This window comes from Salarias fasciatus, chromosome 5 (assembly GCF_902148845.1).
Source record: "Salarias fasciatus chromosome 5, fSalaFa1.1, whole genome shotgun sequence".
Classification (NCBI taxonomy): Eukaryota; Metazoa; Chordata; class Actinopteri; order Blenniiformes; family Blenniidae; genus Salarias; species Salarias fasciatus.
The window spans coordinates 15,009,382-15,035,708 of record NC_043749.1 but is presented as its reverse complement, the minus strand read 5'-3'; the positions used below and the strand labels follow the sequence as shown (position 1 = coordinate 15,035,708).

Below are 26,327 nucleotides of genomic sequence, written 5' to 3'. Positions count from 1 at the left end.
GCGCGCGTTTCATGTGTGTGTTTTCACCAGCACCTCCAGATGACCATCCAAGCCCTGCAGGACGAGCTGCGCACACAGCGAGACCTCAACCACCTGCTGCAGCAGGAGAGCGGAAACCGCTCCGGCTCTGAACACTTCACCACCATCGAGCTGACGGAGGAGAACTTCCGCCGCCTGCAGGCCGAACACGACAGGCAGGCGAAGGAGCTGTTCTTGCTGAGGAAGACGCTGGAGGAGATGGAGCTGAGGATTGAAACGCAGAAGCAGACGCTCGGAGCCAGGGACGAGTCAATTAAAAAGCTGCTGGAGATGCTGCAGAGCAAAGGGCTGCCTCCCGGGCCGGGCAGGGCGTCTGAGGAAGAAGAGCAGGAGAGAGCCAGGAGAATCGCTGAGGCAGAGGCCCAGCTGGGACACCTGGAGGTCATCCTGGATCAGAAGGAGAAGGAGAACATCCACCTGCGAGAGGTATCCTCTGTCAACTGTGAAGTGAGAGTGATTCAGAATTAAAAGGTGCTTTGTTGCCACTAGATGGCAGTGCTGAGTGCTGCAAAATCAATATGCACTTCAGCCTGAACTGTGTCATATTGATTATGTAATGTATAGGTGAGAGCTGGAGAGCACATCAGCAGCATGAAACAATCCACATTCATGAAGCTCTCTGCACACCGTGTAAAGACACAAATAAATCATAATTATAGCCCCACTGTGTATGTAGCAAATAATTTAATATGTCTGTACAATCTATATGTGTTGAAGGAGCTGCACAGAAGGAATCAACTGCACCAAGACCCAAGCAAAACCAAGGCCCTGCAGACCATCATAGAGATGAAAGTAAGAGCTCGAGTCACACTGCCACTGAAACACACACACACACACACACAATGAAGTCCCATCAGATAGAATATCTTCAAAATAATCAAACCGACACTGTTTCTAGTTGAACTAACTGTTAAACTGACATTTACAGGAACTTTTTTGAAGCTGGCTGCATGTTTAAACTGAAACCTCTGCTGATGTGCGCAGCGCTGCTGAATCTATTGTTGTCCTTGTGATCCTCTGCAGCTGAGTCAATTGTCGGCTCACACAACACACTGTATCTGACACAGACACACCATGTCGCCTCACAGAGCAGTCGTGTAAACATAAACAGGAGTCAACATGGCTGCTCGTCATGTCAGCTTGCGAGGTTCAGTGAATGGGCAGTTTGCTGCTCCAGACTGAAACACACACGTCAAAAGAATCTAAGCTGCATAAGTTTTTCTCAATAAATAGCTCTTCAACATGACAAACAGTGAATCTGTTTACCATAATTTTTACCGGAATATAAGTCTGAAAGGATAGATTTTGTTTAATTTTGTTAATTTTGTTCAATTTTTCTCACTAAATCAAGTCCATCAACACTTTGTCCAGGTCAGGATTATGGGGGCTGGAGCCTGTCTCAGCTGACATTAGACAAACAAGGAACACTCCGAATTCATCTCCAGTCCAACACGATGCTTAAAAAAGGAAGATACACACACTTGTGCACGCATGTTCACACACTGACAATTTAGAGGTCAAGCTGAGTAATTAGGCTAACTAGAATTAGAATTCAGGATTGCCAAATAAGCAACTACAAATACATAATTTTCAGGTGTCTGATTGACATATTTTTCCATCAACTGGTTACTTTAAGCTTCTTTATTCTAACAAAATCAGTAGTTTGGTACCTCTTAAATTGAAAACAAGTTTGTGACAACTTCCATGATAGTTGATTTCTTTGGATACTCTTGTATCTGGTCCTGCATTTTCAGTGGCTGAAATCATAAAACACATAATAGGCAAATGTGCATCTCTTTGTATTTTTCATGCAAAATAGGCACATGAATAAAAACGAAGGCGTCTATTTCCTACAGTCACAACAAATATGAAACAATAACTCATATTTCTGTCTGGTGTATGCTGTTCATGCATTCATTCACACAGGCCTCAAAAGGGAATCCTGCATTTAGATAATTTGCATGCAACTGAGCGTTCAGTTTGTGAAGTGTTTGGGAAATATATGGGTGTAATAGTCGGTGTTTCATGAAGCTGTAGAGCTTCAGGCGAAATGAAAAAAAAAATGCATAATGAATTGGACAAAATTTTAAAAAATGGACTGGGATTGCTGCGGATTTAGAGACCCCACCCACTAACACAAGTGATCTCTTTTCAGCTGTGAGAAAACTCAGCTTTAGCTATGCCTGCTCTGTTGCCACGGATGCAGCTGGAGTATTCTTAATGCCAGGATCCAGACATGCCTGTGTTTTGTATATGTACGTATGTGGTAGGTGGAAATGTCTCTGCAGATGAACACTTGTTGTACAGCAGCTGGATTTGGCGCTCCAGATATGAGGAGCATCCAGCTCCTGAAGCGCTGCCTCACTGCAGAGGCCTGACATCACTTCCTCAAAATAAATCATGACATCATCGCTGAGCTGACACAGCCTCGCTCGCTCGCTCACTCGCCCGCCCGCTCGCTCGGCTGGATCCACACTGTGCAGGCCCCAGCCTCCCTCAGCGTGGTCATGTGACATCTGGGCTTCAGGATCCTGTTGATTTTCTCACAGAGCGAGGGAAGTCCCGCCTCCTCCTCCTCCTCCTCCTCCTCCTCCTCCTCCTGTGCCGAGCAGGAAGACCCTGCATCGTTCCCCCTCTCCTCTCTCGCTCTGCCGTGTTGATGCTGATGGAAGCACGAATAATCCTCCATCCCTCCCTCCCTCCAACTCCCTTCTACATCCCGCTCCCGCCCTCTCCTCCTCACTCACCAGAGACAGTGCACAGTATATAGCCTGCCTGCTGCTGCTGCCATGGAAACAGGTGTGGTTGTTTATGACAGTGAGAGGCCAGTATGCAGGGAGGTAGAGGGAGAGAGAGAGATTCAGAGGCAGGGAAAGAGAGATAATGAGCAAGATTTACTGACCAGGTCGATGTACCAGTGATTACATGTGGATGGAATAAAATCACGCTTCTCTGAAGGTACGGTGTCTCGTGTCTATCGCAGCGTTGTTAGTTCATCGATGTTCGTCTCGTAACACAGAGACTGAGGTGAGATGCAGCAGCAGGGCGAAGTGCATGTACATGTGCAGTGCTCACGCATTGACGTTCACCCCAGAGATCCTTCTTCGGCAGTTCATCATTCCTCATTACGACACATTACCCATGTTCCTCTGCAGCGGGCTCGGACTGACCCTGCCGACGGCCACAAGTTCATAAGTTCAGAGAAACCAGGAGGGGAGAAAGAGAGACGCGAAAAGAGAAGGAAGACAGGAAGGAACACGGTTGCTCTGTGCTCTGCTGAAGAAGGAGATGGACCATGGCTAATCTTAAAGACGTTGTATTATTTATTTAAAAAGCCGTGAAGCTAAAGCTGCGCTCGCAGTCGCAGTACAGAGACTGGGTTCTGCATTGATCTGCAAGCAACTACGACAAAAGCTGCGGCTTGTTACTTTTCTTTCTCTCCCCTCTGCACGTTTTTTTTTTCTCCAGTCCTGGCTGATCTCTCTGTGCTGGATGTGCGCTCAATATTTCCCAATGGTGATTAATCCTGTGAGCCGCTGCAAAGAGCTGGGTAGAAAGCTTCTGATTTCACCGACAGATACTGCAGTTGCACTCGGCCAGACCAAAGAGCTACTCTACTCTCCCTTCTTAGCCTTCTATCTTTCTTCTCTCCTTTCTGTCTTTCTCTACATTTCGGTCTGAACTTTTTTTTCTCTCTGTCTTTCCTGGACTGCTGTCTGTAGTTGAAGTATTTTTTTTTTTCACGTCGTGCAACTTGTGGACATGCAAGTCTGGATTTTGAGATCTGTGTTATCTGCATGTTTGTGTGCAGGACACCAAAATTGCCTCTCTGGAGCGCAACATCCGAGATCTGGAGGATGAGATCCAAATGCTGAAAGCAAACGGTTTACTGAACACAGAAGACAGAGAGGAAGAGATCAAGCAAATGGAGGTCTACAAGAACCACTCCAAGTTTATGAAGACCAAGGTAGAAGCATCCCACAGTGCATGCACAGAAACTGATCTTGTCAAACTTTGCTTGTTTTATATAAGATGACAAACTTGTACGAAATAGTTGAGATCGTCTGTGCAGAGTGGACACTAACTGAAGTCGATTTTAGTTCGCTGCTTTGAAAGGTGCCAGTAGCAAAGTGTCTTGTTGGCAACAGTGGTTGAGAAGTTGATCTGCAGTTTTATTAATGAATGAAAAATCAGAAATCCACACAAACCCACAAACCTGTCTTTCATGATTAAATATCTTGGATAGTTTCTTAAACCATTCATTCGCCTGTAGCGAAAAGTGGAACAAACTGATTTCAAATGTATTTATTTATTGATGCACGAACAGCTGAGTTTTTATTAAGGTAGCCTCATCTGCTTGATTTTCCGAACAGTCTGAATCTCAGAGTTAGAGCATCGCAGAGGAGCCTTCGGCTTTGCTCACTAAAACGTGTGATTGTGTCGAACATCGGCATGTCGGTGGCTCTCTGGGGCTCGTGTGTCTCTTCAAAGCGTCGACTCCGTGTTTACATACGGCTCTCTGTATTAGTCGACCAGGCACGGACCAGCCACATTTTGTTATTCTATTTTTGGATCCCTTTTCATCAATCATGAATAGAGATGATGTATAATATATGATGCATGCAGGGGAGTCAGTCCCAAATGCATTTTTAATGAGAGAAAAGCGTGTTGATGAAAATAGTGCAAAAGCTGTTCTGACTAACTGACGCTATTTTGTTGAAGAACGTTTCGTAAAGAACGACCCGTCTCCTGCCAAGCAATTGTTGCACATGTTTGCATTGTGGTTCCGTGTGTGTGTGTGTTTATATAACTGAAGAGCAGATGTATCACAGTTAACAAGTTATTAATAATATTGTCGTGATCACTGACCTCCCAACCACAACCAGCTGCATTATTGCAGTCAAACAGACGTAACTTCACTACAAAAACAAACTGCTTTCTTGTGTCGATACTCTGCATGGCTCCTGTTGTGTGTGTTATTTATTTTTGTATTGTTTATTTTGTGCAGATTGACCAATTGAAGCAAGAGTTGTCCAAGAAAGAGTCTGAGCTCCTGGCTCTGCAAACAAAGCTCGAGACCCTCAACAACCAGAACTCAGACTGCAAACAGCATATCGAGGTGCTCAAAGAGTCTCTCACTGCCAAGGAGCAACGCGCTGCCATCCTGCAAACAGAGGTAATGAAAAACCCTCCAATGTTTTCACACACGCAGTAAATCAAGCCAACAATACACTGCCCTACAAACGTTTTCAATTCTCCTCACCGAACCGGGCAAATAGCAGGCTCGCCCTGGAGCTGGGGCTTATTACTGCAAATCATATCAGCACTTTGTTTACTTTGGGGACTTAGCATTAAGTGAACTGCAGTTCAGGTCACCACGGAGAAAAGTTGCACGGTTATTATGTACTGTCACAGCCCATCTAGACCTGGAAGAGATTAAGCAGGTTAAAGTAATCAGTTACTGCATGATTTACACAAGATAGAGAACATTTATCAAGAACTTCTTGTTCAGACAAACCATGACAATTAAAATTAATTTAACTATTTTTCCTAAAGATTAAAAAAGAAGTTTTGGTAACACTTTACTTGAAGCCCCCCTGCATAACACATTATAAGTACATTCATAAAGCATTATAATGCCATTATAACATGTGTAGCTGTAGTTATAAACATTCATAGATGATCACAATGCCAGGACCAAACCCTAACCCTAACCCTAACCTTAATCCTATGCTGTATACTGCTGTATAGTGAGTTATAAAGCATTGTGATCATGTATTAGTGTTTATAACTACTTATAATGTGTTATAAAGAGGGGCTTCAAGTAAAGTGTTACCGAAGTTTTAACTCCTCTTTTAATGGGCCGTTGTTGCCCAGGTGGATGCTCTGCGTCTGCGTCTGGAAGAGAAAGAATCCTTCCTGAACAAGAAGACCAAGCAGCTGCAGGACCTGACGGAGGAGAAGGGTACCCTTGCCGGGGAAATCAGGGACATGAAGGACATGCTCGAGGTCAAAGAAAGGAAGATTAATGTCCTGCAGAAGAAGGTGAGAGTCAGAGGTGAAGAAAAACACCAGCGTGGAAAGGTTAAACACGTGGTGAACCTATTGAGCATTATTTCTTTTACTCTGCAGTGCGGAGGAAAATGTAGCTTTACTGGAAATGTTAGTATTATCACAGTGATTCAGTGGAGTCTTGTGTTGTTTTTCTTGTGTCCTGGACTCAACCAGTCACTGTGAAAATGCGAAGCCGAGTGGTTACTCTGTCCATTAAGTGTGTGAGAGTCTTGTGCTCTCTGGGGAAAAGTGTCCATAGAAAGACAAGCAAGAAGATATTTCTGCCTCACTGGCTCTAGTGTGTGTGTGCTATAAATACTCACCGAGTGTTACTCTCTCTCTGTCTCTCCACAACCTTCTCATCCATTTGCTTTTTTTTTTTTTAGTCTTCTTTTGATCACACCTCTTCTCTCTCCTTATCTCTTCTCTGACATTTCTTATCATCTCTTACCTGTTCACAATCTTTATTTTTCTCCTAGTGTGCCTTTTTGGCGTCATTTGTTAGTTTTATATATTAAACTCTACTATGCTGCAGTTCCTATTTGTTCAGAATCACCAGCTTGACTTACAGTATATTGTGCTCCACCCTTCATTCTACCCTTCTAGTCTTCCTCAGCAGATTTTGGTGTTTCTCTTCCTAAAATAGGAAGCTTTTTCTTTCCCCGTAAAGCCACAGTGACAAAAAAGGGTGTTAATCTTCAAAGACTTCAGTAATCACCCACTTCAGCTGCTACGCCATGTTTAAATACCGCTGTGGTTTTCTGATCCTGCTGTTTACCTCTGCTGTTTGCCTCTCCTGTCTGTGACGCCTCCGTTCCCCCGGCCTCCCCCTCGTCGGGTCAGATCGAGAACCTGCAGGAGCAGCTGCGGGACAAAGACAAGCAGCTGGGGAACCTGAAGGACAGAGTCAAGTCTCTGCAGACGGACTCCAGTAACACAGACACTGCCCTGGCCACCCTGGAGGAGGCGCTGTCCGAGAAGGTGGGCGGCTGGGGGGTTGTGTTTGAGAGCGGGGAGTACCTTCGCACCACACTGAGATTAGTTTTATCAGAGCGTAGCTTTTTATAGAAGCTAAATTAATGGACAGACACTTTTACTTTTGCGCAAAGCTACATAACTGCTTTAAACTGAACATGCAGGCATATTTGACAGAAAATTAGTGAAAATTAGTCATTATGTTGTTAAACTTTTTGAAATAGAAAGAGCAGCACTGAAGGCTCCCTCCACACCATGAGAAGGTTATATAATTTAAATGCCCTTTTCAAAGTTTTAAATAATAACTATAAGCTGACGTGAACTAACAGATTACAATATAATTAGATACCGTAACATTTTTATACCTTTATTCGCATTTAATGAAAAATCCGCTTCTCAACACTGGATGAAATTTTAGCAAAATGTGAAATAATATATTATTCAGTAAGTAGCATTGAATACATGAACGAGCTGTGCAGTTTGATGTGAAGCACAGTCCCTCGTATCTTTTAATGTCAGTGCCAGTGTTGATCCAGTATTCATAGGATCCAGACTGTTATTGATAAACTGAATCACAGCTTTAAATTCACAGGTTGTGGTTTTGGAGCCTCTCTTCCATGCGCAGATGAAACCCGTTAAATATCGAAAAGCTCAGCTCTTTACAGACCACTAATGGTTCTGTATTGGTTTAGTTTTTTTCTCGGACATCAGCAGATCTTTTACATGACGGATTTCACCCATATAAAAGTTTCACATAACAGTTATGTTTTAGATAAATACATAGTAATATGATGAACATGGATCTGACTGTTTTCTCTCTGTTTGTGTGTGCTAGGAAAGGATTATTGAGCGTTTAAAGGACCAAAGAGAGAGGGAAGACCGAGAGCGCCTGGAAGAAGTAGATTCCTATAAGAAGGAGAACAAGGACCTGAAGGAGAAGGTCAACAGCCTGCAGATAGAGTTAACCGAGAAAGAGGTCGGTCCACGGAGAGATTTTCTTTGTGAGGGTGTGTCTGCATGAAAGTGGATTGCACATGTGGTGGGTGTGCCTTTGTGTTTGTCTACTCTACTTTTACTGTACAGCATGCCTCATGCCTCTTTGTGTGCACATAATGAACCACTTTCTCTCAGTAGGCCTTTCTGTGGCATTTAAGCAGTTGCCTCGGGCAGTCTGACCCGTATATATACCTGCTGCTGCCGCCGCCGCCGCTGCTGCCGCTGCTGCTGCTGCCGCCGCTGCTGCCGGGCTGCCTGTTAAACCTGGGCTCACTGTCTTTCCACCTGCAGTCCAGTCTAATCGATCTGAAAGAGCATGCATCGTCGCTGGCTTCCTCTGGCCTCAAGAAGGACTCAAAGCTCAAGTCTCTAGAGATTGCCATTGAGCAGAAAAAAGAGGAATGTAGTAAGTTGGAGACGCAGTTGCAGAAGGTAGGTGTGCGTCTCTCAGTGCATAATCACCCATTAACACAATGTCATGTGCAGCTTCCAGTGAGGGTTTGTGAATTATGTCCTGATTAGTTTTAGCATCTTTCAGCCTCTGGTTTGGAAGCAAACAGTTATTTTAGTCGTACTTTTAAACTATCATGCCTTTATAAAATTTTGGCATAAAGATGGAACCATTCACAGCAAAAACAATATTTGAAAGGCAAGAACACTACAGAAGTCAGTCACCAAAGTGTATTTTTTTGTGTTTGTAAACCAAGTAAGTCTCATATAAGCTACTTTAAAGTTTCTATTGTTTCATACGTATAAAAAATAAATAAATCACAGCCTTCATCTCCTCAGAAAAGTTGTGTTTTATGAATGAAAGCTCAAGCATGAGGTAACCATTTATCTACGTTTACCGTGAATGATGAAGATTCACTCAGTTATTGAATTGAATGCACAATATGAATCTCCCATGGAAATATGAAATTGCTTGTTGAAGCGACGAAGTGGAGACTGTGGAGATGTCTCTCATTATTTGTGCCGAACTGAAGACAAGAAGTCAGAGCGGCACTGGAGAAAATAATTGACTTACTGTGAGTCCGGGGACCACTTGAATGGAGACTGTTAAATGGTTACAAACTAAACTTAAAAAGAACAAAAAACACTTGGTTTTTATGCTTTAAAACAATCATTCAACTGAAAAACAGATTTTGTGGATTTTTTTTTTTTTTTTGCCTCACTAGATGTATAATTTACACTGAAATATATTCTGAATGGCCACAGTTAGTTTGCCATTTTGTCAGAAAGTGTGCATAAAATACAAAATACCCGACATATCAAAACGATTCAGAAATCTTTAACCACCTTTAAAAATCACCCTGACTAATTCAGGGGACTGTTTCTTATGTTTTGTGGTGTTTTGAAAATGAAAATGAATAAATAAAGTACTTGAAAACAAATAAAAATCACCCTGACAGTATTTCCAATATGTTGAGAGAAAAGTCCAAATGTTATTCAATTTAATCGTAGATAATTTAGTGAGAAATAACTAATTATAACAAGAAAACTTAATTCATGTCGTTTTTGTCTTGTGTCTCTGGGCTTCTTCATTGATTTCTTCATCTCTGATAAATTAGATTCAAAAAACTACTATTTCAATATTTCTACACATAAAATCATCTTATTTGTTTTTTCCTGTAAAACACTGTTAAATGTTTGATGACTCATCTGGTGGGGGTGGGGGGGGGGGGGGGGTGTTATTCATCTTGCCTCCTAAAGAAGTGCGTCTGCTGCTTCCCTGCGCCAACAGAAGCACTGGCTCTAGATATTGGATTAAATTACTGGGGCAGTTAATGAACATTGACTTCTGAAAATGTTAATCAAGTCCGGAACACGCCCTCTCTACATTTTTACCAGAAATATTATTACCAGGTATCGAATACCACTCATTTATCATTTTATGCTGATGATAATGTGTTTGTTTTTTTTTTTTTTTTGTATTATGTTAAGAATACATTTGAAATGCAGTGTTTTAATTTTTACTATCAAATCACAAAAGAAATGACATAATCTTGTTTTTTTGGGGTTTTTTTTTTTTTCTTACTGGGGCTTTAATACTCTGTCGTAGCTTTTATGTCTGAACTGATCACGAACACAAACTTGACTTATGCAAAGCTCAGACTTCTAAACGCTGCCGTCACGCCGTCTCTGCTGCTCCGGGCCGTCATGCTTTGTCAGGGTGCGGCGAAGAGCAGGCAGTTGGTCAGGTCCTCCCCCCCCCCACCCCCGTCCTCCTCGTCTCCTCCGTAACCCACAGACGATCCCTCTGTCTCCGCCCCTCTGCATCTGTCCGTGCCGTCAATCCGTGACGACCCGTGCTGTACTGAGACTGTGTCACTGATCTGTCAGTCATGTAATGTCTGCTGTTCTCAACTTACATCCTAACATTTACTCTCCTGGGACCTCCCTCCTCCTCCTCCTCCTCCCCCCCCCTCCTCCCCCATGTCCCTTCCCTCAAACCCTCCGTTTGAAATGTAGCAAGCTGAGCAGCTATTCAGTCACATGAACAATCCTGTAAGTCCATCTTCTGAGTTTTCCGAGGCACATATTGAAAGCATGAGGACACTGATAACCTCTCTAAAGATAATGCCGACGGTGTTTGCGCCAGATCCCAGCACAGGTCCTGCTCTCACACAGATGCATGTTGCTCATGGCACTGAACGGATATCCTGAGCTTCGTATTGCACTCAGAGTCCTGTGTGACGTACTTCCTGTTCCCGTCTGTATCTGTGACACTTGGTGAAACTTGTCTGATCATACAGTGTTGTAGGTTTATTTTGTTAAAATTTGGTCCCATTACTAAGAAGGCCTGACTAAAATTAATGCAGAACTCAAACACAACTCTTCTTATATCCTTTTTTTCTTTTTTTCTTTTTTTTTTAGATTATGGGTTGTTATTCAGAAAAATAACAACAGAAACACGTTTATTTATTAGACAATGAGGTTCCCTCAACACCCTTCTATGGCAATTTCAACAAAACCTGGAAGAGGATTTACTCCAGAGCTGTTGGATTAGATTGCATTAGTTTTAGGTCAGTTTACCTCTGCAGTGGATTTAATCATGATTAGTATAAATGCATTAATGTAATGGCCAATGTCACGCTGAATTGAAAGAAAAAAATGGCCCAAACATTTCAGAATAAATGATTATAATGGGAGAAGACAGGAAATTAACCTGCTTTTTCAATTCATGGGTTAGGAACGATGGAATCAGATTCTGTGTGCTTCATCTCCAAATAAGTGTCTGAAGGAAACTGTAGAGTATTTCTTTATCATAATTTTGAAAATGGATTCTGACTTGATTTAATAAAAGCCATTTTTGCAGCGCTTGATAAAATCACAGGTTCAATATCAAATTGAAAGTGAAGAGACAAAGTCAATTAAGTCAACATCTTACAGAAATATACAAATAGTCACAAAACTGACCTCCTTGAACCCGGTTTGTCTATTAAAGAAAACATTTTATCAGCATATTATTGTGAAAATCATCTCTCACAAAGTAAATTCCAACTTTGCTCCTCATGCTTAAAATATGACATTTGATCCAGATCTATTCTTGGTCGCGCCTGCTTCTCTTTCTGTACTCGACTGACGGAGACTGTGCCGCTTCGTGGAGTTTGCATGACTTGGTTTAACCTTGATGCATGCCATCGCTGTCAGTGTTGCCACGCTTCTCCCGTGTCTCGATGTGGTGCGGTTCTCTGAGATCCTGGCCGTGGTTGGAGACCTCTGCAGTGTTTTTTGATGGATGTCTCTGTATATAACTCTGCGACGTGTGTTGACATGTGTGGCTGCGTATCGTCTCTGGGATGATGTGTGTGTGTGTGAGACGCTGTGATGTATTTGATGGAGAGTTACAAACTGCTGCAACCACGACGACACCGGTTTTACCGAGCTCTTCACTTTGTTCGTTTGTGTCAGATAACCAGCGAGAAAGAAGCAGGACCCTTCAGTTAACCGCCACTGATTTGTTGCTATTTCCTTCTCCACACACACACACACACACACACACACACACACACACACACACACACACACATACGCTGTCCTGCATTCTGCACGCTCACCAAATGTACGCAGGGACCGGGAGTCTCAGGGGGCCATTTAAACGGAGCTAAATAATAGCTGTGTGAAAGCTAATGAGCCAGCAGCAGTAATGATGCCTGCGTCCGCAACATTTCACTCCGAGCTTCATTCATTGAGAAAGACAGCGAGACAGAAAGCAAACTCCACATCCTGAGGCAGTGTTGGCCTGCAGTGTGTTGATTGTATGTTATTTTTTTTCATGGGCAGTAAAACATGCCACATGTTTTGAGTCGACTGTGTCATATTCCCTGAGTGTGTTGTTGCTTGTGTGTTTATGTGTGTGTGACCGGCCTGTTCCTGCAGAAGGCCCACGAGGTGGAGCAGCAGTCGGGCTCCAGAGGGAACCCGGAGTACGTGGACCGAGTGAAGCTCCTGGAGAAGGAAGTGAGCTACTACAAGGACGAAGCCAACAAGGCCCAGACGGAGGTGGAGCGGCTCCTGGACATCCTGCGGGAAGTGGAGACCGAGAAGAATGACAAGGACAAGAAAATCGCTGAACTGGAAAGGTAAGATCGGCGCTCTTATCTCAGCTTGGCTGTCGATGGCGCGCCGACGTAATGCGAGGATTTGCTCGCTAGTTCAGCAGAACTGATATGGCAAAGCCGCTCGCGATTAGCGCCGTGTCTGTTTGTTGTTTGGTTCTGCACAGATTTGACGTCACTAAACCCAGGCCTCGCAGCTCTGGACACGAAGATAAAGTATTAATTGTGTAGAATTTATGATTAAAGACAAAAAAAGCGTTTGTTATTCATGTTTAGTGTTAAGAAAAAGACTGTAAACCTGTAAATTTGCTAATTTACTGCTTGAATTAACCACAAAATGAGACCTGAACTGTCTGAACAATCCGAAACTCAAATAGTCTCTTTTAACCAGGTAGAGTGCACAGCCTGTGCCAGTGCATTTGGGGATTGTGAAATTGTACTTTTTTTTGCTATTTACCTGCAGAGTAACAATGTTCTAAGTTGGCAAAGTCCATTATTTGTTAAATTATTCATAGTATTAGTACTAGTGCTGCTGCACCAGTGAGACAAGCACAACCAATACCAGAACCCTGCACCCATCACATCAACAAAACATAAATTATTTAAATGTAGAAAAACACAACTTATTCAATGAAAATGAGCAAATTCATGTTGTGAATATAACATTGGTGAATTGACTGTTTCTCTTCGTTTGTCACACACAAGTAATATTATAACAGTAATAATAATAATAATAATAATAATAATAATAATAATAATAATGAAAATAATGATAATAACTCAAAAAAATCTGTTAAACGAACAAAATGTACAAGCCTCCAAGTAAACCGAGATATCTTGTGTTTCCAAGCTTGTGAATCAACTCTCTATCGTCATTAACCTAAAAAATACAGCCAGTCCCTTTGTGCTTGGCGTCCATAAGGAGTTTATTTTTCATACTTGATGTTTGTCATCTCAAAAGTGTTCAAAGAAAACCCTTCCGTCTTCATCTTTTAAACAGAATTTTGTGAGCCTGTGTTGATATCTACTGCTGTGCTCTAGCCTGCTCTTTTGGAGTGTTTTTACTCTGATACCACCCCGTTTATCCCCATCTGGAGGATCAGGCTCAGCAGAACCGACAGCTTAAGATCACTTATGGTTGTAACTCAACAAAGTAACATTCAGGTCCTGTTTTAGTTTTTTTGGTATTGATTTAGTTATTGACGAGTATCACTGACGATTGATTGTCTTTATCTCAGTAAATGTGTTTCTGATACAAGTTAAATTATACTTATTTTAAAGTCAATGAAGCAAACGTCAGCATTTACGCAGTGTAGTGCTCTAACCTGTAAGTCCAGTTCAAACTTTGGTTTGAGGTTTATGGTATTTATTATGGTATTTGTTGTGTTTGTGAAACGAGGTGAAAATGTTGAAAAATCCAGGTGTTCAGATGTCCTTCTTTGAAGGATTAAAATGCCTCATTCAAGTTTCTCATGTCATCAGTTTGACACCTGAAAGTGAAACAAACAAGCAAAACAAAAAGAAATAAAATCAGGATGTTGAAGGGTTTTTTTTTTTCTCTGTATTTTGTCCTTCCGCTTTTTTGAAATGGTTTCAATGAACTATTGCAGCTTTTTTTGTTCATTATTCAGATTTTAATATTTTTGAACCAAAGCAGGAAGACCTCAGTTGAAGTGATTTTGGTTTCTGAACTCGTCCTTTCTTGCTGAACCTCAGTTTCCAAGATATGTCCTGTCATAACATAAATGTTAGTTTTTATCTCCAAATGTTTGATTTACATAAAGCATTATCCCTCTATCAATTATGGCTACTCTATTTATGTTTTATGTTCTATAAAGGTATGATTTCATGAAGCTTTCTGCTGAGCGCATTGCGTTAGGTCCAGAAAGGAACCGTAGCTTTAGAACTGCATGGAGTTGCAGCAGAGGAGTTGCTGTAGAACTGCTGGTTATGTTTGATATCAGAGCATTTAGCTGCCTCCTTATAGAAGAGGTCGACCTGATTTCAGTTAATGGACTGCATAAACACACCCGAGTGGCCTCTTCAGCCCCTGGCTGGATGAGTGTGATGTGTTGTACCGTGGAAGCAGCTTGGCACTCCCGCTAATGAAAGAGACTGTTGTCAGTGACTTGAACAGGATTCAGACTAATGAGAATCTGTGTCATGAAGACGACCCTTTCCCTCACGCCACGCACCCATCTCTGAATGTTCAAACCAGTTGTATAGTTCACTTTGTTGAGTATCTTGATGATTTCTTTAGTAGTGCTTGAATAATTGAGTGTACTTGTGTTTTTTTTTACCATCTTTGCTCTCTTTCTTCCATCCTGTTTTCCCTTTCTTTCTCCTCTTTCATGCCCTTCTGTCTCTTTCTTCGCCCTCTGCCATTGACAACTTTCAACCTCGGCCTCGAAACCCTTTTTAACCTCACCTCAAATCCAATCCTGTCCTCTCGGACCTTTTTCAACCCTCCCTTTGCAACTCTTTCTCTGTCGACCCCCCCCCCCCCCCCCCCCCCCCTCCCCCACCGACACCAGCCCCCCTTCCACTGCCCCTCGCCCCACCCCTCGTCCCGGTGGCAGAGCTCCCCCTGACCCGCTCCCTTCTGTGTCAGCTGCTCCCCAGCAGATAGGGGGCATGGTGTGGGATTTCCTGGGAAAGTGAGTGCTCTGCCCTGGCACTTCAGCTCGGCTGCGTGGTTAAAGTCTCCGACTGCGACTGCTGCAATTGTATCTGGTTTCACCCGTGTGCCTCGGTCTGCCTGCTGTCTGAAGGATCCACAGATCTTTGTATCAGAGCGGCACAGAGTCCAGTGGTTCGTGCTGTGCTTGGTGTACTCGTGCACATGATACAAACATCCCTGGATTCAGATGTTTTTTTTCTTTTTAGTAGTTGCACGTGTTTGCTTTGTGGTGAATAGTTCGCATTTGTGCTGTCAGTGGTTTTTCATTGGCTTGTGTGTACTGTGAGTGTGTGTGGAAGAGAGAGATGCATGTTTATTTTTTTCAACTGCATGTGTCATTAACAGCTAATCAGAAATGAAAGAAAATAAAGATTTGGCTAAATGACATATCATTCAAAACTCAGCATAAACCTTGTGGATCACTAAATTGTGTCAGTTCAACGTGCAACTCAATGGTTTAGTCTTCAATAAGATCACAAGTGCAATGCATCAGATCGTAATGTTTTGAATATATGTCAGATGTCAGGATTTGGCATATATTCTGTGGTATTGTCGTGATTCTCTGATGCATTGCTCTTGTGTTTCTGTTGTGGTTTCTCACTATATTAATGGCGCATTGTAAAATCACTCTCAGTCACCAAAGACAAGAAAAACAACCAGCAACCAAACTTCACTCTTTAATCCTCAACATTCTGACTTAATTTCTAACCCTTACCAAAAATTGCACATATAAGATTTTTAACCTTGATCATTCTGTAGATATGATAATCATTGCTGTGTGATCACCTGTCTTGTCTGTGGTAAATTTGGTGTAATTTTCCCCACAGCTCTCAGTTGTTGTTAATTTCTCATGCCTTTCTATCTTTCTGTTGAAATAACTCGTACACACCTACAGACACACCGTTTGTTTCTTTGCGTGTCGTTGGCTGTTTGTCGTCTCTCATCCTACCAAGTCTCTATTCTCAGAGCTGAGTCCTCCTCCTGCCATGAGCACGCTTCCCCTTCTCACGGCCCGAACGCACTGGACGCGGAAGCGCCGCGCGCGGTAGCGCCGCGCACGGTAGCGCCGCGCACGGTAGCGCCGCGCACGGTAGCGCCGCGCACGGTAGCGCCGCGCACGGCGCTTCTGATCGCCTCCCATGTTAACCTATCTGACCGGCCGCACCGAACGCGCAGTGGAGCGCCGCGCGCGCCGCGGCTCGCGCTCTGCAGCGCGCCCGCTCCGCTTCGTTCTATTTTTCACGCGAGCCGCGAGCGCAGGGAGCGCCATATGTCAAGCTGGATCAAGCAGATCGGACCAAACAGGAAGTCGGAAACAGAAAAGGCAAGAGAATCCGGTCAATTTTCAAAATATAACAAATTAAATAACGATTAGTTACGGACGGTGTTGCTCGTCCGTCTATAATTTGTCACTTGGGTCTAATCACAAGAGAGATGGACACACAAACAGACATACGCACGTACGCACCCAAACACACACACACACACACACACACACACACACACACACACACACACACACACACACACACACACACACACACACACACACACACACACACAGCGACAGACATTCTCGTGATGCAGAAAAAAAGAGGACAGGAGGAGAAAAACTCTCTCCACAGGTCACCAAAACACACACATCCATACTGGCAGAGCGAGACAGAGGGAACAGGGAACAAACGTGAAAACCGAGAGCTGACGGAGCGAGCCGAGTGCAGCCGATGTGTGACCAGCGCGGAGAGCGCAGGCGCCTCCAGTGCGAACAGCCAAGCGCCGGCGCGGAGACGCGCGCGGCGCGCGCGACGCCTCCGCTACGCTTCCGCGTCCAGTGCGTTCCCGGCGTCATTCCAGCCACCCATCTGCCCGCCTCACCCCCCCCCCAACCCCCTCTCCCTAACTCTCTGACTCCCTCGCACCCTTTCTCACCTGCCAGCTCCTCTCCTCTGAAGTGATCCTCTCCCTCCTTCCTCCGGCTTTCCCTTCCCGACCGCCCCCGCCTTCCCCTGCCCAGCTTGCTCTAGCAGACACTGAGGGAAAAGATGAGCCCAGTGGCCTGCATGAATAGAGCTGCTGAGCTCCAGGTCCACAGGCGCTCAGAGTGAGGTGCCGTGGTAGGTAGGGTCTGGACTGAGCCCTCAGTCCCCGAGTGTGTCGGTTCAGTCGGGTCTCCTTTGTCTGAACGAACCTGCATCCATAACTGACTCCCTCACTAGCTCGCTCCCCCCCCCCCCCCTCCGCTCACTCCGGACAAACCACTGTTGGCTTCCTCCCGCCCTTTTGCTCGACAACTAAACCTGACCTCCTCTTCCCCTTCTTCTTTTGCCCGGCTGTTTTGTTTTTTTTGCCTGTCTGACTGCATGTCTGCCGCTCTCAGGCTGGGCAGCAGATGCACATGGTTCCATTTCTCTCGGAGAAGGTGCATCCTGCATTGGCCGCGTCAGGCTGCAGAGCAGCAGCCGACAGGCAAATCTGTGTTGTTTGACAAAAAACACAGTGTGATCTCCTCTGGGTTCACTCTACTATTTTCTTTTTGTGTGATTGTTTCTTTAAGTTCATGTTTTAATGTGTCTTTACTTTTTTTTCCTTTTTGTGCTCTTGTCTCTGGCGTCCAATGTCTTCTTCACTTGTCCCATCATCCCCTTCTCTTCTACCTATTCCTCTCCCCATCTGCAGTCTAGCTCCCCGGTAAGTAAAGCCCCTCCTCCCAGGATGCCCCCCATCTCCGCCTCTACCCATCCTATCTTTGGTACTAAACCTGTGAGTTTTCTCAGCAAATTAACATGAAGCTACCAGGTCATCTGCGATGCTCATGTCACGTTGCTTTCCTGGTAATCCCATGACCGAAACCATTTTGAAACAAGAGCTATTCATTCAAAATGAACTCGCCATGATTGCCTACTGTGCTGTTGTATTTCGGCTTCTTTCCGTTCCTACATTTCCGTTGTGCTTCACTGAACCCTACTGACACGCTACTGACTTTTGATGCTCCTCTGTCTCCTCAAGAAGATCCTTCATCAATTGAAAGAATACACCAGGTTTCTGAAAGTGCTTGACATGAAAATGCTCCTAAATCTTTGTGATTTTACAGACAAGGAGGCAAAGATTCGACGAAGAAGGGCTCAAACATCAAACTAGGACCACAAGGTGACAAAAAAGGCTTGGGAGGGGACCCGCGGAAAGACGGCTCCATAGACGGCAGTCACCACTTGAAGGTAAGGATTCTTTTTTAATCATTTGTTAAAATATTGATATCATATTTAGTAAAACCTCCAGCTGTTTTTTTACAGCTGTATGGAGATATGGGTGTTTTTTGTGGCAACTTCACTGAAATAATTGTTTCCTCCTTGGCGGCTCAGCTGGAGGAGCTGATGAACACGCTGGAGAGGACAAGGCAGGAGCTGGATTCCACCAAGCAGCGACTCTCCTCCACTCAGCAGTCGCTGCAGGAGCGAGACTCACATCTCACCAACATGAGGCAAGAGCGCCGGAAACAGCTGGAGGAGATCCTGGAGATGAAGTTAGTATCGGTTTAACAATCTAGCGTTAAATTCATGAAGACCTCTCCTAATTGAACCTCTTATTTATTTTTCTCATTGTTTTTTGATAAAGCTACATATTGAGTTCTTGATTGAAATTGCAATGTATTTTGCCCTGATATCATGGAGGAATCAACTGCTGGTATTTGCATGTACTGTAATGTCCATCCATCCATCCATTTTCTACCGCTTATCTGGGGCCGGGTCGCGGGGGCAGCAGTCTCAGCAGGGATGCCAAGACTTCCCTGTCCCCAGACACTTCCTCCAGCTCCTCTGGGAGGATCCCAAGGTGTTCCCAGGCCAGCCGAGAGACATAGTCTCTCCAGAGTGTCCTGGGTCTTCCCCGGGGTCTCCTCCTGGTGGGACATGCCTGGAACACCTCCCTAGGGAGGCGTCCAGGAGGCATCCTAAAGAGGTGCCCGAGCCACCTCAGCTGGTTCCTCTCGATGTGGAGGAGTAGCGGCTCTACTCCGAGCTCCTCCCTGGTGACTGAGCTCCTCACCCTCTCTCTAAGGGAGCGCCCAGCCACCCTACAGGGGAAGCTCATTTCGGCCGCTTGTATCCGGGATCTTGTCCTTTCGGTCATGACCCAAAGCTCATGACCATAGATGAGGGTGGGAACGTAGATTGACCGGTAAATCGAGAGCTTCGCCTTTCGGCTCAGCTCCCTCTTCACCACAACGGACCGATACAACGACCGCATCACTGCAGCCGCTGCACCGATCCGCCTGTCAATCTCACGCTCCATCCGTCCCCCACTCGTGAACAAGACCCCAAGACACTTAAACTCCTCCACTGGGCCAGAGTCTCTCCACCGACCTGGAGAGGGCAAGCCACCTTCTTCCGGTCAAGGATCATGGCCTCGGATTTGGAGGTGCTGATCCCTGCCACTTCACACTCGGCTGCGAACCGCCCCAGTGCATGCTGTAGGTGTGGGTTCGATGAAGTCAACAGGACAACATCATCTGCAAAAAGCAGAGATGAAATCCTGTGGTTCCCGAACCGGACCCCCTCCGGCCCCTGGCTGCACCTAGAAATTCTGTCCATAAAGATTATAAACAGAACCGGTGACAAAGTCCAACATGCAACATGGAACAGGTCCGACTTACGGGCCGGGCCCCGTGGGCAAAGGCCCGGCCACCAGGCGCTCGCTTACGAGCCCCAACCCCAGGCCTGGCTCCAGGGTGGGGCCCCGGCTGCGCCATACCGGGCGACGTCACGACCTTTGTTCTTTTTCTACTCGTAGGGGGTTTTGAACTGCTCTCAGTCTGGCCCGTCACCCAGGACCTGTTTTCCATGGGAGACCCTACTAAGGGGCATAAAGCCCCCCTGCAACATAGCTCCTGGGATCATGCGGGCTCTCAAACTCCCCCACCACGATAAGGTGGCAGTTCTCGGGGGAGATACTGTACCCTAACCATGTAACCCTAACGCTAGATACATTTTTTATTTTAATAAATGTTATTTTCTGTTGTTGATGCTAGGTCAAAGTGGTCTTGAGTAAATGGAATTGAATTGACTAAAGATGCATTGTGTTGCAGATTTTTGTGCTGAATGATTCAGAGTCATTTTTCTTCCAGACAACAAGCTCTACTGGCAGCCATCAGTGAGAAAGATGCCAATATCGCACTGCTGGAACTTTCTACGTCCAATAAGAAGAAGACCCAGGAGGAGGTGCTCGGCCTCAAGAGGGATCGGGACAAACTGATGCACCAGCTCAAACAGCATGTTAGTACGGCCGCACAGTGGCACACAGCCACCATTTTCCATATTGTGTAAACCAAGATAGAAACTAAAGCCCTGCAGGACGAGTCTTTTTCTTCATTCTATTTACGGGAATTCACAGATATGCATGCTTACTGTGCAGATTTAGTGTTGTACCAGTTCCAAATGCTCTGTCTTGTTTTAGTGCACAAGGGCTGTTTTATCATTTGGGAAAACTTTTATCTTAAGAGTTTTAATTTACATACGGAATGTAATTTGAATATTCAGCTCCTGGAAAGATTTTTTTCAAACTGCAGGTGTTCTAAGCAGAGTGTATTTGTTGTTAATCATCCGTCTATATGCATTTTCAGTTTGCCATCACTTATTGCTGCCTGAAAATGTCACTGCACCACTACTGCACCTGACCAAAGCCTTTTTTAAAGCAAATACGGCCAGAAGCTCACAGATGTGTGTATATTTTGCAAACTAAGCAACTTTGGTGCAGGAAGGGACGATGGCGAGCTGAATAATTGCATGAGAAAGCAATGCATAAAAAGGGTTTTTTTTTAACTTTAAGATGTATTTGCAAAGCAAAATCTGCCTTTTCAAAAGATTTTAATTAACATGGATCTGCACATCAGTAGCCCCAGTGTTGAACAGGTGTTTATAGTTTACAGTTGTTTTCTGACCTTCTTCTTCCTGCAGACACAAAGCAGAATGAAGCTGATAGCCGACAACTACGAAGACGAACAGTATCATCCTCATGGTCCTCACCACCCCCAGCCCCAGCCCCCGCACGCTCAGCCTCAGCCTCAGCCCCAGTATCCCCACGCCCCCCACGCCCCTCATGCGCCACACGCCCCGCACGCACCGCACACTCCCCACGCTCCCCACCCCCAGCAGACTCCATATCCACATGGCCAGCACCCACAACACCCGCAGCACCTGCAGCACGCACAACACCCTCAAGCTCCCACGCAGCACCCGCACCCACAGCAGCCCCAGCCACAGTACCCCCACCCGCAACACCCGCAGCACACACAACACCCGCAGCACCCCCAGCATCCGCAGCACCCGCAGCACCCCCAGCCTCCTCAGCAGCACCAACAGCACCCGCGCCCCCAACAGCCCCAGCACCCCCACCAGCAGCACCCGCAGCATCCCTCGCAGCACCCGCATGGCCACGCCCCGCCGCAGCACCCTCATCCTCAGCACCCACACGGACCCCCCCAGCAAGGACCGCATCCCCAGCACCCACACCCACAACACCCTCAGCACCCACAGCACCCACAGCACCCCCAGCACCCACACCACGCCCAGCACCCACGGCACCCATCACCCCACCACCGTGGAGGCCCGGCCCGAGGACCCCCACACTCTGGCCACCGCCCGTCCCCAGACCAGGTGAGACGTGTCCTCCACCCTCCATGAACACCACCTCAAAGGAAACCCTTCATGCTATACTGTTGAACAAAACAAATATTGGAATATACATTCATTATTTTTTATCAGACAGAATAAATCATTGGATTCAGAAGGAGTTAAAACAAAAAACCTGTAGCTTCTGCTATTTCACTCAAACCCAACCGCTGTGACAAAAATCAGAAAGAAAATTTGTTCTCTGATTTTTAATTCTCAGCTTGTGTGTTTTCACTGATGTGTGACGTTATTTAAAAAAAAGGTTTGACTCAAGTTTCCATGTGCTTCAGGATGACGAGGAGGGCATTTGGGCATAATCCTAGCTGTGACAACCAAAGCTCTAATGTTGTTTTGAGGGGTGAGTTCCATTTAAAGCCGACATATTATGTCCTTTTTTCCAGCAGCCATGCATGTCTTCATAAACTGTTAAGCATTTTTTTGAGCCAAAATCCCATCAGCTTTATATCTGTGTGAAGATCGTGTTTTTTTTCTGATTAATGTAAAAAAGACATGGGTTTTGTGTTAGGCAGCCCACAAAATAGTGTGTCATATTCATGTAAAGTCTCTCTCTCTCAAAAAAAAATCTCAATATGTCTCCTATAAGCAGTTTCCTGATTGTTTTCACTTTGCTCTTCATGTGTGTTGAGCTTCAGGACTTTAAATGTTTCCTGTCTCGTGTTGTTTCAGATGATTCAGTCACTACTGGAGGAGCAGAGCCATGCCATGATGTTGAAACACTACCCGACTAAGCATTTAATACCTTCACTCAATTCGAAATCAGAAATAGGACTTTTTTTTTTCTTTTTTTTCAATTTGTTTGTGTTTGTTTGCTTCGGGGAAGAGGAGGGGGGCACTCAGGTGTGCAGGCCACGTATGGAGACCGACGGCTGAGCAGGTACCTTCAGGCTCATCTGGACACACAATAATAACTGCGTGTTCAAACTGCAGCTCATACTCACACTTGCTCATTCCTAATTCCCTGCTCCAGGAGATGTGGGACCTCTTCTACCTGCGAACAGAAAAAGACGTCCTCCTCTTGGGTGACAGAAACACACCTGAGCTGGACGAACAGAGACAGACGTGCAGCCGATCAGGTAGCTCCGCTGTAAGAGGTCTCACAGAGGTCACCTGCTGATCGATCCGCCCGTTCAGGCCAAAAGTCACCCTCGTGATCCTCCCTGCAAATATCTCATCTGACCGTCCACCGGCCCAGTGTTTCTCTGCTTCATGCTTCCTCCTTTCTACTGCTTCAAGATCATGGTTGTCTTGCTGTTTGTTTCACTTTGCCTGACTGACTCCTCTGGCTCTGGCTGGCTCCTCCGCCTGACCTCTGTCATGGTTTCTCAATCCTCACTGCCCATGTGACGCACCCGGTGACAACTGACCCCTCTGCCTGGCTACCTTGACCCTCAGTGTGCAGAGTCTCTTGTCATGTTAAACATCTGATTATGTTGATGAGCTGTATTAACCCTTTGTGGCACACAGCGACCTATTTTTTTTTTTTTTTCAGCCTTTATACATGCCTCGCTCACCTTCCATTAATAGGGAGTCTTATGTTTCAGCCGTTCTAAGCGTGACGTTGCTTCCCTTTACTAGCATGTTCAAAACACCTGATACGAGTCATTCTAGGTTTTTCTAATGTCATTTCTCAGTGACATAGGGAAGAGGTCTGAGCTGGCTGGTAGCACGCCTTCGGTCTTGCCTGCAGCATCAGTGGGTTTGCGTGGCTGCATGAGCAGGGCCCTCCGGTTCCCGGGCTTGTTGGAGCCTTGATGCTGTTGCTGCCATCAACATTTCTCTTCATGTTACCTCATTTTAATCAGAAGTAGTCAAAAAAAAAAAAAAAAAAAGAAGAATCAATCTATGCAGATGTCAACATAGAGTGAATGCATTTTTTATTTGCCATCCTCACCGAGATCCAATCAAATCGAACTGTAATTAACCATCCAATCAGATCAGCCAAGAGAGTGGTCAGAAAACATTCGTTGTATTGTTCTGATTTTCTGAGACTATGCACCTATGCACCTCCTCTTTGTTGCAGGAATTTTTACTGATGGTGCTTCTGCTGGTGCTCAAACTGAAATCGTGTCAAAAGACCTGATCCAGAGCATCTTTCAGTCCTTTTACAATAAAGGGACTAGATCCCAAACGGGCTTCACCAACAACTTTAAAAAAAGACTGCTTTGTACATATGATTTGACAATGGAGGCTTCGTGGACAATGACCACTTTAAAGGCCCACACACACACCCACACAGAGGCAACGTCCCTCAACAGATACTGCTACTACTAAACATTGTTCTAGACTATGAAGTGAAGGCAGTGGCCAATAGATGTTTTCCCTGCAGGTCTATTTGTACCACTGACACCCCCGTTCTCTGACCTGCAGTATGCTCCAGCTCCCCTCGCCCTTGTACTCTTCCAGCAGTAGTCAGTGTGACCTCCCCAAAACATAGTGACTTTTTTTTTTCTCCTTCTCAACAGAGTGGCCTGTGCCTCGTAAAAAACTGTATACATATGATAGATATGCATATATTATACATATAGAGAGAAATCTATAGAGTGTGTCTATACATGGTCAGAAAATCGTTTCAAACTGACAAGATACTATATGTTTTTTCCTTCATGGTTATTTTTCTAACTGGCTAGAGGTCAGACAGATGTCTTATTTAGAGCGTTGAGTGGTGTGATTTTATTTTTCCTCTGATTTGTACTTTGTGAGAAAACCCCTCAGCAGCGAGTTAACATTCCCTGTCTGAAAATACAGGACAGCCCAAAAAAAAAAAAAAGATGAAAATAAAGAGCTTTAGAGCAGTTTATGGGAAATAAAGAAGTGCATCCATATCAATCTAGAAGTCTAGAAAAGATTACATTATTACATTCCTTTCTTAATGTGAATACAACTCAGTTGAAGACCACTTTGCCTGTGGTTACAACTTTAAACAACAAAAAAAAAATCTTTGTTATATTTTTATTTATTTATTTATTCTTAATTTTGCAGCTCACACAGGTAGCAATGAGATTATGTCTGCTGCACTCAGCAGGCAGAAACCTGCTCCTGTGAGTGAGGACTATCACACCGAACATCCAAGTGGAGGTTTGAGTGACTCTGTCTGGATGCATTTCTTTGGTGTGTTTGTCGTCGTCGTCGTCGTCGTCGTCTTGTAAACAGAAGTGGTGACGTATATGACCGTGACAGCCAAATAACTAGAAAAACCAACTCACATCGTTCCAGTTTAGTGGAGAAACTAAGTAGACTGTTACTAAAACCACTTCCTCTCACCGAGTCCGTCCCCCCCCCCATGGTGCCTGTCTGTCTCCCGTGTTCGGCCGAGTGTTGGTTGTTGTATATAAACGTCTTTCCGTCCGCCCATCATCCGCGAACCGAGGGTGATCCGTGCATCGTCCCGTCATGTCATCTGTTCCCCACAGCTCCCGTCGCTGACCAAGAATCAATCGGATTGTGTGGAACTTTGGTGTTTGTGTTTACAAATGTTAGGAGAAAGCTCCTCGTGTGGGTTTTCAAAGGAAAAAAAAAAAAAAACACAGGGGGGAAGACAATGCACACAGACAGAGGAGCAAAATTCCTCTCACTACACCATCAGGGGGATGGAGTACAAATCCTCTGTTTTCAGGTCCTTATCTACTGAATACTTGAAATAGGGAGTTTTCCTACCATGAAATAGCGCGTATGATTTACATGGTAGACAACATGGAACAGTTTAATTGTGCCCATGCATGCTGATTTTTACATAACGTGCCAACTGGAAGCGGTGATGTAAGGATAATCTCCTGTTCTCTATGCAGAGCGATTTCTCTACTGTCGTGTCAAAATAAGGTTTTCGGAGACAACGAGGCTTTGCGGCAGGCGACGTGCTTCTGGGTTTAGACCGCGGCGTAATCCTGGTTGACTGGCGTCGCAGTCGAGAAGGCAGCGCTTCATCCGTGCCTTGAAGCAGCTGTTTAGAAAGACTTTAGATTCACCAGTCATTTTCAAAAAGGCCTTCAAAGAAAGCGTGAGAAGCCGAACATAAAGTTTCACTTTATTGTTGTCAAGAGGTTGCTTTTGTTTCACTGTACGTCGCTGAAAACTTGGGATTAAACAAATCACTGTGACCAATGCCAGAAACATTTTTGTTTGACAGAACAAATATTGAGTTTACTTTTTTATCATTCATTTTTGTATTTAAGTTTGAGCTTTATTTTTTCTATGGTTTCAGCTTATTGAAAATGCCAGTTTGAGACTGTACTATTTGTATAAGTAAATGTTCTGAGCTGTACAGTAAAGACCTAGGAACAAATTTAAATGTGTGTCCAGCATGCTGAATGATTATTTGTGTGAACGTGAGTTACTCTCCCATGA

The 26,327-nt window shown here is 44.8% G+C and overlaps 1 protein-coding gene across 7 annotated transcripts in view; it reads left to right on the top strand.

Annotated features, from left to right (window-relative positions):
* erc2 (ELKS/RAB6-interacting/CAST family member 2) overlaps positions 1–22,763 on the top strand; it is a 31,729-nt gene extending 8,966 nt beyond the window's left edge. For 2 of the 7 annotated variants that reach the window (XM_030090848.1, XM_030090846.1), the window contains 18 exons: positions 31–465; positions 757–831; positions 3,851–4,006; positions 5,048–5,215; positions 5,917–6,084; positions 6,937–7,074; positions 7,904–8,044; positions 8,356–8,496; positions 10,534–10,569; positions 12,445–12,647; positions 15,158–15,280; positions 17,980–17,991; positions 18,395–18,518; positions 18,663–18,823; positions 20,423–20,570; positions 21,252–21,950; positions 22,256–22,323; positions 22,653–22,763. In XM_030090848.1, the coding sequence (XP_029946708.1) occupies positions 31–465; positions 757–831; positions 3,851–4,006; positions 5,048–5,215; positions 5,917–6,084; positions 6,937–7,074; positions 7,904–8,044; positions 8,356–8,496; positions 10,534–10,569; positions 12,445–12,647; positions 15,158–15,280; positions 17,980–17,991; positions 18,395–18,518; positions 18,663–18,823; positions 20,423–20,570; positions 21,252–21,950; positions 22,256–22,282 (2,955 nt within the window). In that variant the 3' untranslated portion in view covers positions 22,283–22,323; positions 22,653–22,763. The remainder of the gene's footprint in view (positions 1–30; positions 466–756; positions 832–3,850; positions 4,007–5,047; positions 5,216–5,916; positions 6,085–6,936; positions 7,075–7,903; positions 8,045–8,355; positions 8,497–10,533; positions 10,570–12,444; positions 12,648–15,157; positions 15,281–17,979; positions 17,992–18,394; positions 18,519–18,662; positions 18,824–20,422; positions 20,571–21,251; positions 21,951–22,255; positions 22,324–22,652) is intronic. The other 5 variants (XM_030090850.1, XM_030090851.1, XM_030090847.1 and 2 more) reach the window with 5 other exon arrangements.
* Positions 22,764–26,327: the final 3,564 nt, after the last annotated feature.